Raw genomic sequence first — 16,439 nt, forward strand, 5'->3', positions numbered from 1 at the left:
CCTTTAATTCTCTTGGTATGCTTTGTTAAAGAGTAATCCTAGGGTGAGTTCAGGAGGCATGCACAGTGCTTATGGCCATCTGGCATCAGTGTTTGTAACAATGTTTATTGCATTTTTATACAATGTTGCAAATACTGATGCCATAGACGGCCTAAAGATGCATGCATTCTCCTAAGTTTCTATCAGTCTTATCAGAATTCCAAGAGAAGAAAGCAAATTTGATGATTAAAGTAATTGAAAAGATGTATCTTAAATGTTTTAATTTTAACTTTACTGTCCCTTTAAATCAGCTATAGTCAATCACTGTGCACAAAGATTTAAACAATCACTAATGCAAAAGGGGAAAGATGCTACTGCACACGCTCACTTGCTATAATTTGTGCATGTAAAATAACACCAGTGCTGACACATCAAGGATGACTTAAAATGCTCCTGAGTACTGCAAGCACATTTGGTTTTACCCTACGCTCTCTCCCCCATCACTCGCATTCTATGTCTTACATACCCTAGAAGCGAGCTGCGTCTGATGATCTGCTCTTTAAAATCACCACAGGCACTGTTTTTGGCTTTAGCCGATGGTCCTCTCTCCCCAAGTGGCGCAACACCCACTGATGTGTACCATGCACCCATATCTCCCACTCCAAAAAAAGCCTGGGTGGAAGGGCATCCCGAACACAGGCTACAATAGGAGAAACTGAATATGTTTATATTAAGGTACATATAATACATCTAAAATACAGAGGATTGACAAATGAAGTAGCCTGATGGAATATTGAACCGTCAGAAACACATTTTTAAGGGATGTTTGTATGTGGATATCTTTAGAATAATCCAAAGAGTTCATTTTCAGTCCTTTCCCACTACTAATGATCTCTTCCTCCCAATCACACCTTGCAAGCAATATATTTGATACTACTAATATCATAATTAATAATTGATACATTCATATGCTTTTGTACACAGTGCGTGCTACCACAGCTGAGGCAAACTAAAGTATACTCCACTAACAAACACATTATTACAGAAGGAGATTGTGAATGTTAAAGGGCTATTAATAAACCTAGTAGATTATGTGGTGAGTAAAGCATACGAATGCACTAATATAAAATAGTATTGGCAGACTATATTTTATTGGAAAAGAGGTAAGAAAACATCTGCACTCAAGGCAAACACAAAAATGGGGGGTAAACTTAAAATACACATACGTTGTGCGTTTAAACCAGCTGCTTTAAAGGGACAGTCTACTTAATTGTTTTGTTTAAAAAGATAGAGAATGCCTTTACTACACATTCCCCAGCTTTGCAGAACCAAAATTGTTATGTTTACCTACTTTATAATATTTAAACTTCTAAATAGCTGCCTGTTTCTTAGCCCCTGCAGCATCTTTTTAAACAATACACATTTTCAAGTAGACTGTGCCATTAATTCTAGGAGAACTGGCATAATATCAGTCAATATGAGAGATTTTACAAAAACAGTTAATGGGGACAAATAATTAAAAATTAAACTTTCATGGTTCAGAAAGAGCATGAAATAAAAAAAATAACATTGGCTTAGTTCTTTTGGTATCCATTGTTGAAGGCTAGCTCAGGAGTGTACATGTTTTTTAGCACTGTATGGTATTGAACCAATATTATACAGTGTTGAAAACGCTTGCAATAAAGGGCTAAACAGACATTGTGTTCCTATGAGCCTATCTAGGGATACTATTCAACAAACAGAACAGTAAATTTGAGAATAAAAGAAAACTGAAAAGTGTTTTTTTTATTGCATGCGCTATCTGACTTTAGTGTCCTTTTAACGCTTTACATAAAAATGTAAAGTAGCATGTGATTGCTTAATAGTTACACACATTATTACAATTTGTAAAAAAAAAACAAGCCTGATACAGCTAGACAAAATTAGATTACAAAAAAATAAAATATGTATAAATACATAAATAATATTTACCTATTGTAAAACAGTGCTGCCCAGCTTATTTGTGTAGTCTGGCAGATTTTGGTGGACTTCCATGCTGAGGGACAGATACATTAAAACCCTTTTTTTTCCGTTTATGATTCAGATAGAACAAACAATTTTAAATAGCTTCCTGGTGTACTTCTATTATCAAATTTGCCTAATTATCTTAGTATCCTTTGTAGAAAAAGCAGTGATGCACTACTAGCTACCAATCGGCACCTAGCTCCCAGTAGTGCATTGCTGCTCCTAAGCCTACCAAACTATTGTTTTCAACATAGGATACAGAGTGAGCGAAGCAAATTAGATTATAGAAGTAAATTGGAAAGTTGTTTAAAATAAAATGCTCTATTGATCATAAAAGTTGATTTTTGATTTTACTGTCCTTAAACATCATTGCATTAGTATCTAGCTTGTGTGTTTGGCCTTTATTCTCCAGCATACCGCAGCACACCCTGTCTGCACACACTAGTTACCAAAATAATGCAACTTGAGTACCACACCTAGTGGACAGTCCATTTTGTTAGGAAGGAAAAGACCACTCACTACTTTATGATTACTTTTTGTATAGCTCCCAAGGAATACCAGGATAGCAAATTGCAGCTGTTCATGGAATACATATGAGATGCTACAGAGGTGTTTAGATATTTCTAATGTTTACAGACTATTTAAGGAGAAAAATGAAATATCTAATTTAATATTCAAATTTTCATTGTCATAAACTTACACTAATTATCCTTCTTAAACAACGATTGTCCCATCGGCAGCCAGCATCTGACATAGCTAAATATTAGTCTAACAATGTTTAAAGGGATATTATTTGCCTTGCTAATATATCTGGTTTGAAACAAGTAAACAACATACTTGACACACTTGATATAAAACAGTTGGGGCAGAAACTGGAAGCAAAATATATTTCCAAAAGTCTGAATAGGAAAGCTAATATTCGACTTTGTATACAAGAATGTTTGCATAAAATGGAAATACCACTAAAGAGCTTAGCAAACCTAAAGGGACAGTAAAGTCAAAATTAAACTTAAATGGATTGGTTAGAGCTTGACATTTTAAACAACTTTCCAATTCACTTCTATTATCAATGTTCTTTAGTTCTTTTGGTATCCTTTGTTAAAGAGTCATTCTAGGTGAGTTCAGGAGCATGTGCACATGTATTTAACTATTTGGCAATATTGTTTATAGCAATGCTATATACACAGTTGTAATCACTGCTGCTATAGATTGCTATAGATATGCGAACATTCCATAGCTCCTATCAGCATATACTGCTTTATTCTTCAACAAAAGATACCAAAAGAGGAAAGCAAATTTGGCAATAAAAATACATAGGAAAGTTGTTTAAAATGACATGCTCTATCTAAATTATTAAAGTTTAATCTTGACTTTGACTGTCCCTTTAAAATCACTTTGAGTATAAAAAAGGGTTACTTTTGTTTACAATATAAATGACCTCAAAATAAACACCTTCATATAGTTTACTATTTTAGGCAAATACCATGAGCTATGAAGAAATCATCATTGGTGGAGAAAACTATACAATTCACCACTTTGAAAGAACTTGCTCACAGCACTGTTACTACTGGAAATATTTGCTAAAAGTTGCAGATCTGCAGTGACCAATCTTCATACAAGTTTTTTTGTCAGCACCTAACTACTATGTCACTGCTACAGCAGGATCTCTCCCCGCCCCAGGCATCTAACCTAAATCACTGCATGAAGTAGAGACCTAATGAACAGTCTGATATTGGGTATTTGGTTTCCCTGATACATTCTGACATACTCAAACTTGGACAGAATGCAGCAAGGTCCCACCGCTGATTTTATTTCAAATGTTATCATGCACAGCAAAGCCTACACTAATAATCAGATACAACATATAATATCACAGAAATGAATGCTCTGGTACTACGAAGTAAGAGACTGATTTAGTCCATATATAGTGTTATATAAGAGACAAAAAAAAGAATTGGTCATTTACTTGTTATGCATACAGATTTCACAAGCATTACTATTACATGCATCATTCAACAGAGCTGTAAATGTTCTTTAAAGTATGCTCCTATACTAACAGAATGGGTTAGTCCTAACATGTACAAATCTTTTGGTAACAAAAACAGAATTTATGTTTACCTGATAAATTACTTTCTCCAACGGTGTGTCCGGTCCACGGCGTCATCCTTACTTGTGGGATATTCTCTTCCCCAACAGGAATGGCAAAGAGCCCAGCAAAGCTGGTCACATGATCCCTCCTAGGCTCCGCCTACCCCAGTCATTCGACCGACGTAAAGGAGGAATATTTGCATAGGAGAAACCATATGTTACCGTGGTGACTGTAGTTAAAGGAAAATAAATTATCAGACCTGATTAAAAAACCAGGGCGGGCCGTGGACCGGACACACGTTGGAGAAAGTAATTTATCAGGTAAACATAAATTCTGTTTTCTCCAACATAGGTGTGTCCCGGTCCACGGCGTCATCCTTACTTGTGGGAACCAATACCAAAGCTTTAGGGACACGGATGAAGGGAGGGAGCAAATCAGGTCACCTAAATGGAAGGCACCACGGCTTGCAAAACCTTTCTCCCAAAAATAGCCTCAGAAGAAGCAAAAGTATCAAATTTGTAAAATTTAGAAAAGTGTGCAGTGAAGACCAAGTCGCTGCCTTACATATCTGATCAACAGAAGCCTCGTTCTTGAAGGCCCATGTGGAAGCCACAGCCCTAGTGGAGTGAGCTGTGATTCTTTCAGGGAGGCTGCCGTCCGGCAGTCTCATAAGCCAATCGGATAATGCTTTTAATCCAGAAGGAAGAGAGAGGTAGAAGTTGCTTTTTGACCTCTCCGTTTACCAGAATAAACAACAAACAAAGCCAAAGTTTGTCTGAAAACCTTAGTAGCTGCTAAGTAAAATTTGAGAGCACGAACTACACTCCAAGTTGTGCAACAAACGTTCCTTCTTTGAAACTGGATTAGGACACAAAGAAGGCTCAACTATCTCCTGGTTAATGTCTTTGTTGGAAACAACTTTTGGAAGAAAACAGGTTTAGTACGCAAAAACCACCTTATCTGCATGGAACTCCAGATAAGGAGAAGAACACTGCAGAGCAGATAATTCTGAAACTCTTCTAGCAGAAGAAAATGCAACCAAAACAAAACTTTCCAAGATAATAAATTAATATCAACGGAATGTAAGGGTTTCAAACGGAACCCCTGAAGAACTGAAAGAACTAGGTTGAGACTCCAAGGAGGAGTCAAAATGTTGTAAACAGGCTTGATTCTAACCAGAGCCTGAACAAAGGCTAGAACATCTGGCACAGCTGCCAGCTTTTTGTGAAGTAACACAGACAAGGCAGAAATCTGTCCCATCAAGGAACTTGCAGATAATCCTTTTTCCAATCCTTCTCGAAGGAAGGATAGACTCTTAGGAATCTTAACCTTGTCCCAAGGGAATCCTTGCAGATTCACACCAACAGATATACCAAATTATGTGGTAATTTTCTGGTTACAGGCTTTCAGCGCTGAACAAGAGTATTAATAACAGAATCTGAGAACCCTCGCTTTGATAAGATCAAGCGTTCAATCTCCAAGCAGTCAGCTGGAGTGGGTCGAACGGACCTAGAACAAGAAGGTCTCGTCTCAAAGGTAGCTTCCATGGTGGAGCCGATGACATATTCACCAGATCTGTATACCAAGTCCTGCGTGCCACGCAGGAGCTATCAAAATCACCGACGCCCTCTCCTGATTGATCCTGGCTACCAGCCTGGGGATGAGAGGAAACGGCGGGAACACATAAGCTAGTTTGAAGGTCCAAGGTGCTACTAGTGCATCCACTAGAAGCCGCCTTGGGATCCCCTGGATCTGTACCCGTAGATAAGGAACTCTGAAGTTCTGACGAGAGGCCATCAGATCCATGTCTGGAATGCCCCACGGTTGAGTGACTTGGGCAAAGATTTCCGGATGGAGTTCCCACTCCCCCGGATGCAATGTCTGACGACTCAGAAAATCCGCTTCCCAATTTTCCACTCCTGGGATGTGGATAGCAGACAGGTGGCAGGAGTGAGACTCCGCCCATAGAATGATTTTGGTCACTTCTTCCATCGCTAGGGAACTCCTTGTTCCCCCCCTGATGGTTGATGTATGAACTTGGCCCTCGCTAGCTGAGGCCAAGCTTTGAGAGCATTTGAATATCGCTCTCAGTTCCAGAATATTTATCGGTAGAAGAGATTTCTACCCGAGACCAAAGACCCTGAGCTTTCAGGGATCCCCAGACCGCCGCCCCAGCCCCATCAGACTGGCGTCGGTCGTGCAATGACCCACTCTGGTCTGCGGAAGGTCATCCCTTGTGACAGGTTGTCCAGGGACAGCCACCAACGGAATGAGTCTCTGGTCCTCTGATTTACTTGTATCTTCGGAGACAAGTCTGAATAGTCCCCCATTCCACTGACTGAGCAGGAACAGTTGTAATGGTCTTAGATGAATGCGCACAAAAGGAACTATGTCCATTGCCGCTACCATCAAACCTATCACTTCCATGCACTGCGCTATGGAAGGAAGAGGAACGGAATGAAGTATCCGACAAGAGTCTAGAAGTTTTGTTTTTCTGGCTTCTGTCAGAAAAATCCTCATTTCTAAGGAGTCTATTATAGTTCCCAAGAAGGGAACCCTCGTTGACGGAGATAGAGAACTCTTTTCCACGTTCACTTTCCATCCGTGAGATCTGAGAAAGGCCAGGACAATGTCCGTGTGAGCCTTTACTTGAGGAAGGGACGACGCTCGAATCAGAATGTCGTCCAAGTAAAGTACTGCAGCAATGCCCCTTGGTCTTAGCACCGCCAGAAGGGACCTTAGTACCTATGAGAAAATCCTAGGAGCAGTGGGCTAATCCGAAAGAAAACGCCACGAACTGGAAATGCTTGTCCAGGAATTCAAACCTTAGGAACCGATGATGGTTCCTTGTGGATAGGAATATGTAGATACGCATCCTTGAAATCCACCTTGGTCATGAATTGACCTTCCTGGATGGAAGGAAGAAGTGTTCGAATGGTTTCCATCTTGAACGATGGAACCTTGAGAAACTTGTTCAAGGATCTTGAGATCTAAGATTGGTCTGAACGTTCCCTCTTTTTGGGGAACTATGAACAGATTGGAGTAGAACCCCATCCCTTGTTCTCCTAATGGAACAGGATGAATCACTCCCATTTTTAGCAGGTCTTCTACCCAATGTAAGAATGCCTGTCTTCTTATGTGGTCTGAAGACAACTGAGACCTGTGGAACCTCCCCCCATGGAGGAAGCCCCTTGAACTCCAGAGAATAACCTTGGGAGACTATTTCTAGCGCCCAAGGGTCCAGAACATCTCTTGCCCCAGCCTGAGCGAAGAGAGAGAGTCTGCCCCCCACCAGATCCGGTCCCGGATCGGGGGGCCCGCATTTCAATGCTGTCTTGGTAGCAGTGGCAGGTTTCCTGGCCTGCTTTCCTTTGTTCCAGCCTTGCATAGGTCTCCAGGCTGGATTGGCTTGAGAAGTATTACCTTCCTGCTTAGAGGACGTAGCCCTTGGGGGCTGATCCGTTTCTGCGAAAGGGACGAAAACTTAGGTTTATTTTTGGTCTTGAAAAGACCTATCCTGAGGAAGGGCGTGGCCCTTGCCCCCAGTGATATCAGAGATAATCTCTTTCAAGTCAGGGCCAAAGAGTGTTTTCCCCCTTGAAAGGAATGTCAAGCAATTTGTTCTTGGAAGACGCATCCGCTGCCCAAGATTTTAACCAAAGCGCTCTGCGCCACAATAGCAAACCCAGAATTTTTTTCGCCGCTAACCTAGCCAATTGCAAGGGTGGCGTCTAGGGTGAAAGAATTAGCCAATTTAAGAGCACGAATTCTGTCCCATAATCTCCTCATAAGAAGAAGAAATTACTAATAATCGCCTTTCCTAGCTCAAACTAGAAACACGCGGCTGCAGTGACAGGGATCAATGCATGCAATTGGTTGTAGAAGGGAACCTTGCTGAACAAACATCTTTAGCAGACCTTCTAATTTTTTATCCATAGGATCTTGGAAAGCACAACTATCTTCTATGGGTATAGTGGCGCGCTTGTGTAGAGTAGAAACCGCCCCCTCGACCTTGGGGACTGTCTGCCATCAGTCCTTTCTGGTGTCGACTATAGGAAAACAGATTTTATAAATATGGGGGGAGGTACTAAAGGTATACCGGGCCTGTCCCATTCTGTACTAACAATGTACGCCACCCGCTTGGATATAGGAAAAGCTTCGGGGGGCCCCCGGGGCCTCTAAGAACTTTTCCATTTTACATAGTGGTTCTGGAATGACCAGATAATCACAATCATCCAAATTGGATAACACCTCCTTAAGCAGAGCGCGGAGATGTTCCAACTTAAATTTAAAAGTAATCACATCAGGTTCAGCTTGTTGAGAAATGTTTCCTGAATCTGAAATTTCTCTCCCTCAGACAAAACCTCCCTGGCCCCCTCAGACTGGTGTAGGGGCCCTTCAGAAACCATATCATCAGCGTTCTCATGCTCTACAGAATTTTCTAAAACAGAGCAGTCGCGCTTTCACTGATAAGTGGGCATATTGGCTAAAATGTTTTTTGATAGAATTATCCATTACAGCCGTTAAATGTTGCATAGTAAGAGTATTGGCGCACTAGATGTACTAGGGGCCTCCTGTATGGGCAAGACTGGTGTAGACGAAGGAGGGGATGATGCAGTACCATGCTTACTCCCCTCACTTGAGGAATCATCGTTGGGCATCATTTTTACTAGATTTTTTTATGACATAAAATACATATAGTTAAATGAGAAGGAACCTTGGTTTCCCCACAGTCAGAACACAATCTATCTGGTAGTTCAGACATGTTAAACAGGCATAAACTTGATAACAAAGCACAAAAAACGTTTTAAAATAAAACCGTTACTGTCACTTTAATTTTAAACTAAACACACTTTATTACTGCAATTGCGAAAAAGTATGAAGGAATTGTTCAAAATTCACCAAAAGTTCACCACAGTGTCTTAAAGCCTTAAAAGTATTGCACACCAAATTTGGAAGCTTTAACCCTTAAAATAACGGAACCGGAGCCGTTTTTATATTTAACCCCTTTACAGTCCCTGGAATCTGCTTTGCTGAGACCCAACCAAGCCCAAAGGGGAATACGATACCAAATGATGCCTTCAGAAAGACCTTTCTATGTATCAGAGCTCCACACACATGCAGCTGCATGCCATGCTGTCCTCAAAAACAAGTGCGCCATACCGGCGCGAAAATGAGACTCTGCCTATGCTTTGGGAAAGCCCCTAAAGAATAAGGTGTCTAAAACAGTGCCTGCCGATATTATTATATCAAAATACCCAGATAAAATGATTCCTCAAGGCTAAATATGTGTTAATAATCAATCGATTTAGCCCAGAAAAAGTCTACAGTTTAAATAAGCCCTTGTGAAGCCCTTATTTACAATCGTAATAAACATGGCTTACCGGATCCCATAGGGAAAATGACAGCTTCCAGCATTACATCGTCTTGTTAGAATGTGTCATACCTCAAGCAGCAAGGGACTGCAAACTGTTCCCCCCAACTGAAGTTAATTGCTCTCAACAGTCCTGTGTGGAACAGCCATGGATTTTAGTTACGGTTGCTAAAATCATTTTCCTCATACAAACAGAATTCTTCATCTCTTTTCTGTTTTCTGAGTAAATAGTACGTACCAGCACTATTTGAAAATAACAAACTCTTGATTGAATAATGAAAAACTACAGTTAAACACTAAAAAACTCTAAGCCATCTCCGTGGAGATGTTGCCTGTACAACGGCAAAGAGAATGACTGGGGTAGGCGGAGCCTAGGAGGGATCATGTGACCAGCTTTGCTGGGCTCTTTGCCATTTCCTGTTGGGGAAGAGAATATCCCACAAGTAAGGATGACGCCGTGGACCGGACACACCTATGTTGGAGAAAAGCAATTACTTTGTGTTAATAATTAGCCAGAAACAGCAGTGAGTGGGTTAAACCCTAGCTAAACAAAACCACAAGTGTTTGTCACCCTGCATTGGCACACCTAGTAATGAATGAGTTAAACTGCAGCAAGTTGTGCCTCACTCTCATATCTAAATATACCTATTGCAGCTGCAAACCCTAAAGCATTTAACCTTGCTAATGCCAAAGTGTAACTGCACCACTCAAGCGAACATGGCAAACAACTCAATGATTATGCTTAGCAAACTATGTAGAGCAATACATCACAGCTCTCTCTGGCAACTGGGGAGTTAAGATGTGCATATTCCCTGACAGATACAGGATTAACCCAACCACTGCTGCAGCTCTGCAAGCAAAACACTGCTGGTATCTCTTAAGAGTTAAGGATCAAACTGTTCCCTCCCCCTTAATACCACCTCCTCTCAATATAAAAAAAATGCAAGCAGGAATGAAGGGAGTAGTAGTGGTAACAATACAGTACCATGAGATGCTCTGGCCTCTCAGTCAGTGTGGAACAGTTAACAGATCTCACTTCTGGCCTTCTACACACAGTGCAAAAAAAAAGAAAAGAAAAGAGGACACAAAAAAAAAATCTCTGGGCAGTTTATACAAGGAGGCAAACTCAGCTTTCTCCGCTCTGGTGCATTCCTTCCCCTCTATCTCCCAACCTCTTTTGCGTGTGTCCTGTCATATTTTCTTCAGCTGTTAATTGTCTGGGCTTGCAAGAAAACAGCCACAGTTTAAAGAAACAGAAAAAAAAGGATTGTAAGTGACTGTCACTGCGGATCAGACTCACATTAGATGGTCATTTTTTCCAAGGGAAGTGTTCCTCTCATAGTTCCTGAGTGTCTCAGTCATCTCCCCCTCCCTTCTCACTGCCCTTAAGCCCTCCCTTCTCACTATGTGCTCAGCCCTCCTCCACCATGTGCGCAGATACACACTCACCACCTCCACTGTGCCTTAAGGCCATGACATACCAGTGGCAATAAAACAAGCATGTGACTTGGGATCTCAGCACACTGCCATCCCACTGGGTAACCTGAGAGAGATGCTGTGTATTTGCAGCATCCCCACAGAACACTGTCCTAGGCTGGACTTGCAGTAGAGTATCAATTCTAGTAATCAGACCCCTAGATTCACCAAGAATTCAAAGAATTTCGCCACTGAGTAAAAAATTTATAATTTTCTTACGTTATCTGAGAATGCCTAATACAATAAATGTGAAAAGCTACTTCCTGCATCATTCAGGCTTGTGCAGCTGAGATACAGGGGGGAACAAAAAAATATCCTCTAATAAATGTATCCAGCCCTGTACTTTTTGTCCAGCGTGAGACTTTGGGGGCCAAAAAAAACAGAGCATTTAATAGCCACAATCCTCTTTAAGCAGGATAGTCATTTACAGCCAAAACTGAGGGAGATCCTGTATATGTTTGCATAACAGTCTGCACCAAGATGCCAGGCACATACTGACATACTGCAAGCTAAAACAGTATCCTATATCTAGCTAAAGTATTGATCACTTAAAGGTTGTTTGTATAAAAGTACAGTATATAACTCTTTTTCTTTAACAAGTATGTATAAAATTTGCTCTGAGAGAACCCACAGTGGCCCCTTCTGTTATAAAGTTGGACACCCCTTTGTCAGATAATCAGTTCCATATAGCAAGTAGAACTGGAGGAGATTTTAAATTGTTAGTGAATCTCATAAAGCAGAAGCAGGGGTGAGTCTGCTTTCCTAAACCTTTATCTAACAACTCCAGCTTTACCACAACCCCTGACCTGCACTAGCAGTGTGACAAGCTTGTGACTGCATGTGTCACTACAATGCTTACTCACAGCTGCAAGAGTCCGGAGGGCAGACAGGAACATAACACTGTTTTACTCTCTCTCTTTTTTTTTTGTAATCAGCTGATGTTAAATCCTACAACCCTTGTTATTATACTCTATTTATTTTAGACAGCATTCTATCTACATATATCTATCTATATATATGTGCACAACACTGTCATATGTTTTTAGAATTTCAAATGTCAGATATGAAACAAAAAAATACTAAACAATTTGATTTACAGTTTACAAAAAAAGTAAAAAGTAACAACTCAGTAATCAAAAATAAATAATAGATTAAAAAAAACAACAACATACACATTTAATGCATTAATTAAAGGGCTATCATAATGCAAAAATGACTAAATTGTTAGAGCATGACACTTTAGGGCTAGCGACCCTGCAAGTCTATGGGCCAGATTACAAGTGGAGCACTAAATATCGGGTGCACAATAATTTAGTGCTCCACCTGTAATCTAGCCCTATGTGTTTTATCACCAGAAATGGATTAAACACATAGTTAAAGTACCAACTGCATGACCCAGAGAAATGCTGGTCCCAATCAATGCTCCTACCACTGGCTGTTTTCTTCTCTAAAGTGGCATGGAAGTGTGTTGAGAATGTGACTTCAACGTTGTGTAAAACTTAAAAACATAATAAGAAAAACTGATTTCTTATAAATGCCTTTTTTCTCACCAGAGACTTCATATCTTTGAGCCCTTATAAGATTTTTCTGCACTATTTTTTTAAAATAATTTTTATTAGATGGTGTTATGTTTGGTAACTGTTCTTTGTAATTTTTTTAAATGTGTTTTTTGACACTTTTTTGTTTCGCAAAAACGCGCTAACCCGACAAACTTTCGCGTTTACTTTCATATTGTAATATGAGTGCAATTTAACTTGCGCGAAAATGCGAAAAACCCATAATCTAAGTGCGTTAATATGCTCCAATTGCAAAGTTTATGTAAATTTCAAAATGTTAGCTAAGTAGTATTTGTGTAATGTTTAACACATGCTTATTTTAAAGCAGACCAGAGCATCTTTGACTTTAGTGTACATTTAGTTTAATGACAAAGGAGCGTATTGCTGTTCTCTGTGAAAGTGAAGAGGTTAACTTTTCCTGGGGAGTATTAGCCTTGAGTAAGGGCACTAAATTCTCAAGCTGGCTTGAGACGCATTGTAAGGTCCATGTGACCTTGGGAAACTCACATTATCTCTTCCCATATGCTCTTGTAAACAGGAGTCTATTGTGCCTATGCTTTTTTTTTCTCTTTCTGTGTATTCTTCATACTGTGCTCTGTTGCTCCATATAGTGTGACACACAGAAAAGGGGCCAGTTTACATTTCTAATATCAGTGTATAGAATGAACGTATATGTTCCCTGTTCCCTTCCCTTTTTGTCTAAAATATTATTTTTTTTAAATGTTGCCTTTAGTAATTAGGTTATAGCCCTGAGCACTTATTCTCCGTCCTCTGTCACTACCCCCCACAAAGTTACATTTATGGAACACAGAAGTTATTATTTTTAGTCCAATGTAATGAGCTGTTAAGTTCTTACATTTTTAAAAGTGCATGTGATGTTTTTGTTGTTTTTTTAAATTAAACTCAGCTATTTTTAAAACTCACCTATGGCTTTCCATGCCTGTCTTTTTCCAGATCAATACAGCCAATCAGAGGTTGTATCGTTTGAGCAAAATAACTAAAATGAAACTCACTGTTTCTTTGTCAAGGGTAATGCACCATTTCATAGGGTGCAGTGCTTCAGACAGGCGTTAGTGAATCAATTTTACACATTTGGGGCTAGATTACGAGTGGAGCTAGGGTTGCCACCTCAGCCATGTTTCCTGAACACTTATGAGTTACACATGCTGCAGGGTGTGCGGGGAGGAACATGTATTGTGTTTCTGGACAGCACTATTCATATTCCTCCCTGCACACCCTGCAGCATGCGTAAGTTATAAGTGTTCCGTATTTTAAGGGACAGGTGGCAACCTTAAGTGGAGCAGTAGTTTGCGCTCGCATTTGAGCACTAAAACTGCTAGAATTATTTTTTTGCTCTTAGACATTTGCTATCGTATTACGACTTAAAAGTAAAAAGTTTGCAAAGTCACGATACCAAACAGACTTTGAAAAGTGGCAAACATAAAATCGCACTTCAATAGAGCCGAAAAAGCACCACACACCGATAAACATATTTAACTTTCCACCCCCTCTGCTGTGGCACAGCCTGCTATGATGCTTGTGCTACACTAAGAGGGAAGGTGCGCAGCAAAAAACAGGAAAGGAAGCTCAGGAGCGTGCACATGTCTGGAGCGTAAAATGGCAGCAGTTTTCCAATAATGTTATCCATTTGCAAGAGCACTAGATGGCAGCACTATTTCCTGCCATGTAGAGCTCTTGACACCTACCTAGGTATCGCTACAACAAAAGATACCATGAGAACGAAGTCAATTTGACAACAGAAGTAAATTGGAAACTTTTTTTTTAAATGATATTCTCGGTCTGTATCACAAAACAAAGGTTTTGTTTCATATCCCTTTAACTTCTAGCTAAAACAAAACAAAAATGTATTATAAATTCAGTAATACTGCTCGTTCTTTGTACTAGATTTCTAAACAAGCATTAAAATGTAGCCGCGATAGCTGTCACATCAATATATGGTTCTGAAGGGAACTCCACACTTCAAAAGAGGTTGCAAAGGTTTACTGTGCTTCTTTTGTAGCTTAAGGGATTAATATTGCAGAGATTGTACCAAGTTGTCTGCAGATATAGTTCATAGAAGTCATAAATCCTTAAGAGGGCACAATATTATTTTCCTTCCAAATAGTTAAAAATACATAGAATGATTCAAATGAAATTCTAATGATCACATGATATTCCCTATAATATGTATGCATTATGTTCCTTTAAAGGGACAACCAAGTCCAAATTAAACTTTCATGATTCAGATAGAGCACACAATTTTAAACAACTTTCCAATTCAATTTCATTATCTAAATCTGAAAAGTCTTTGTATATGCACACTTTCTGAGGCACCAGCTCCTACTGAGCATGTGCAAGATTCACAGGATATATGTATATGCATTTTGTGACTGGTGGCTGTCACATGATGCATTAGGAAGGAAAATGTAACTAGCTTTTTGAGATTTGCCAGAAAAAAAAAATCTAGTGCTTTTGCATTGTCTCTTTATTATGTATTTATTGATTATGCTATTCTACTGTGTGTAATGGATTTTTAAAGGGATATGAAACCCCAAAATTTGGCTCTTGCAATTCAGACAGACAATACAACTTTAAAACAGTTTCCAATTTACTTCTATTATCAAATTTGCTTTGTTCCAATGTTATTCTTTGTTGAAGAGAAATCTAGGTAGGCGTCTGGAGCAGTACATGGCAGGAAACAGTGCTGCCATCTAGTGCTCTTGCAAAGGGATATCATTCTTCCAAAACTGCTGCCATATAGTGCTCCAGACATGTGCACTCCTGATTTTACCTCCCTGTTTTTTAACAAAAGATACCAAGGGAATTGATTTTTTATAATAGAAGTAAATTAGAAAGATGTTTAAAACTGCCTGCTCTATCTGAATGATAAAAGACAAAAAATGAGTTTCATGATAAACCTGTGCAGTTCTAATCCTTATTACAGAATGTATATTGATTTGTGATTGAGTAAGCCTTTTATTTCCATTTGATATGTGGCTTCTTCATATGGGGACCCAGGATGTGCCGCCTAGGATTAGCCAACGTTTTTTACACTGGGCTTTTTTTTTTTCATTCAAAGAAAATTTGTGAATTGAAACAAAAATCTATTATGTCATTATGAATAAATGCTGTGGCCTTTACAAGTGAGAATATCTACAATCTGATTAATTGCAGGGCAGTTGGGAGCTCTGCTGTTCAGTACCAGGGTTTCTCAAGTCTAGTATCAAAATAAGTGAGGGTTAATAAGTGGATTTATTATTGTGATTGGCTGTCCAGTAAGATATCTATTGTGATTGGCTGTCCAGTAAGATATCTATTGTGATTGGCTGTCCAGTAAGATATCCTTATACACCTGAAAAACAGAGCCGCTCAGGACAGACTATGTTGGCTGTTTTCTTTAGATTTCTACCAAGGAGGTGAACACAGATCTCCATACAAGGTGTGTTTGGTACCAGCAGTTCTAGGACTTACACAGAGCAAGACAACAAATATTCAATGCAGCAACTTAAGCGAATCCTAGCAAGCAAAGATAACATATTTCACTGGATTTTTTTATTGTTAAAGAAGAAACTGGTTGGTTGTTTTGAACTTTTGATCCATACAACTCATCCAAATAGTTTTAAACCTAAGTCAATGTTATTGTACAATTTTGTTCCAAAAGCATAACCCCTTTTCCTCTTTTTGACCCGATCACATCCGATCTTTAAAACAAACACAGAAGATGACTTTCTGTCATCTCTCATGAAGTTTCTGTCCTATCTTGTTATTTATAATTTTTCATAGCTCTTGGAGTACAACAATGTTTGGGGTTATTTATTAAACTCCAATACTGTTTACAAGGGTGATTGCTCCTGTCAGTCAGGGTACAAATAAAAATGAAATACAGCCTAGCTCCATTCAATGGGGTAGATTTAATAAGCAGCGGATGCTTGTCTGTAAAAAATAAAGCTATAAATTACAA

The 16,439-nt window shown here is 39.4% G+C and overlaps 1 protein-coding gene across 4 annotated transcripts in view; it reads right to left on the reverse strand.

The window, feature by feature from the left end:
• The window catches only part of BNC2 (basonuclin 2), a 994,147-nt gene that overhangs the window by 307,759 nt on the left and 669,949 nt on the right, over positions 1-16,439 (reverse strand). The window contains exon 1 of one of the 4 annotated variants that reach the window (XM_053702636.1): positions 10,432-10,861. The exons of 2 other annotated variants lie outside the window; for them this stretch is intronic. In XM_053702636.1, the coding sequence (XP_053558611.1) occupies positions 10,432-10,434 (3 nt within the window). In that variant the 5' untranslated portion in view covers positions 10,435-10,861. Of the gene's footprint in view, positions 1-10,431; positions 10,862-16,439 lie in introns of those variants that run through there. One more of the 4 variants, XM_053702638.1, reaches the window with a different exon arrangement.

The sequence above is a fragment of the Bombina bombina genome, chromosome 2 (genome assembly GCF_027579735.1).
Source record: "Bombina bombina isolate aBomBom1 chromosome 2, aBomBom1.pri, whole genome shotgun sequence".
Lineage (NCBI taxonomy): Eukaryota > Metazoa > Chordata > Amphibia > Anura > Bombinatoridae > Bombina > Bombina bombina.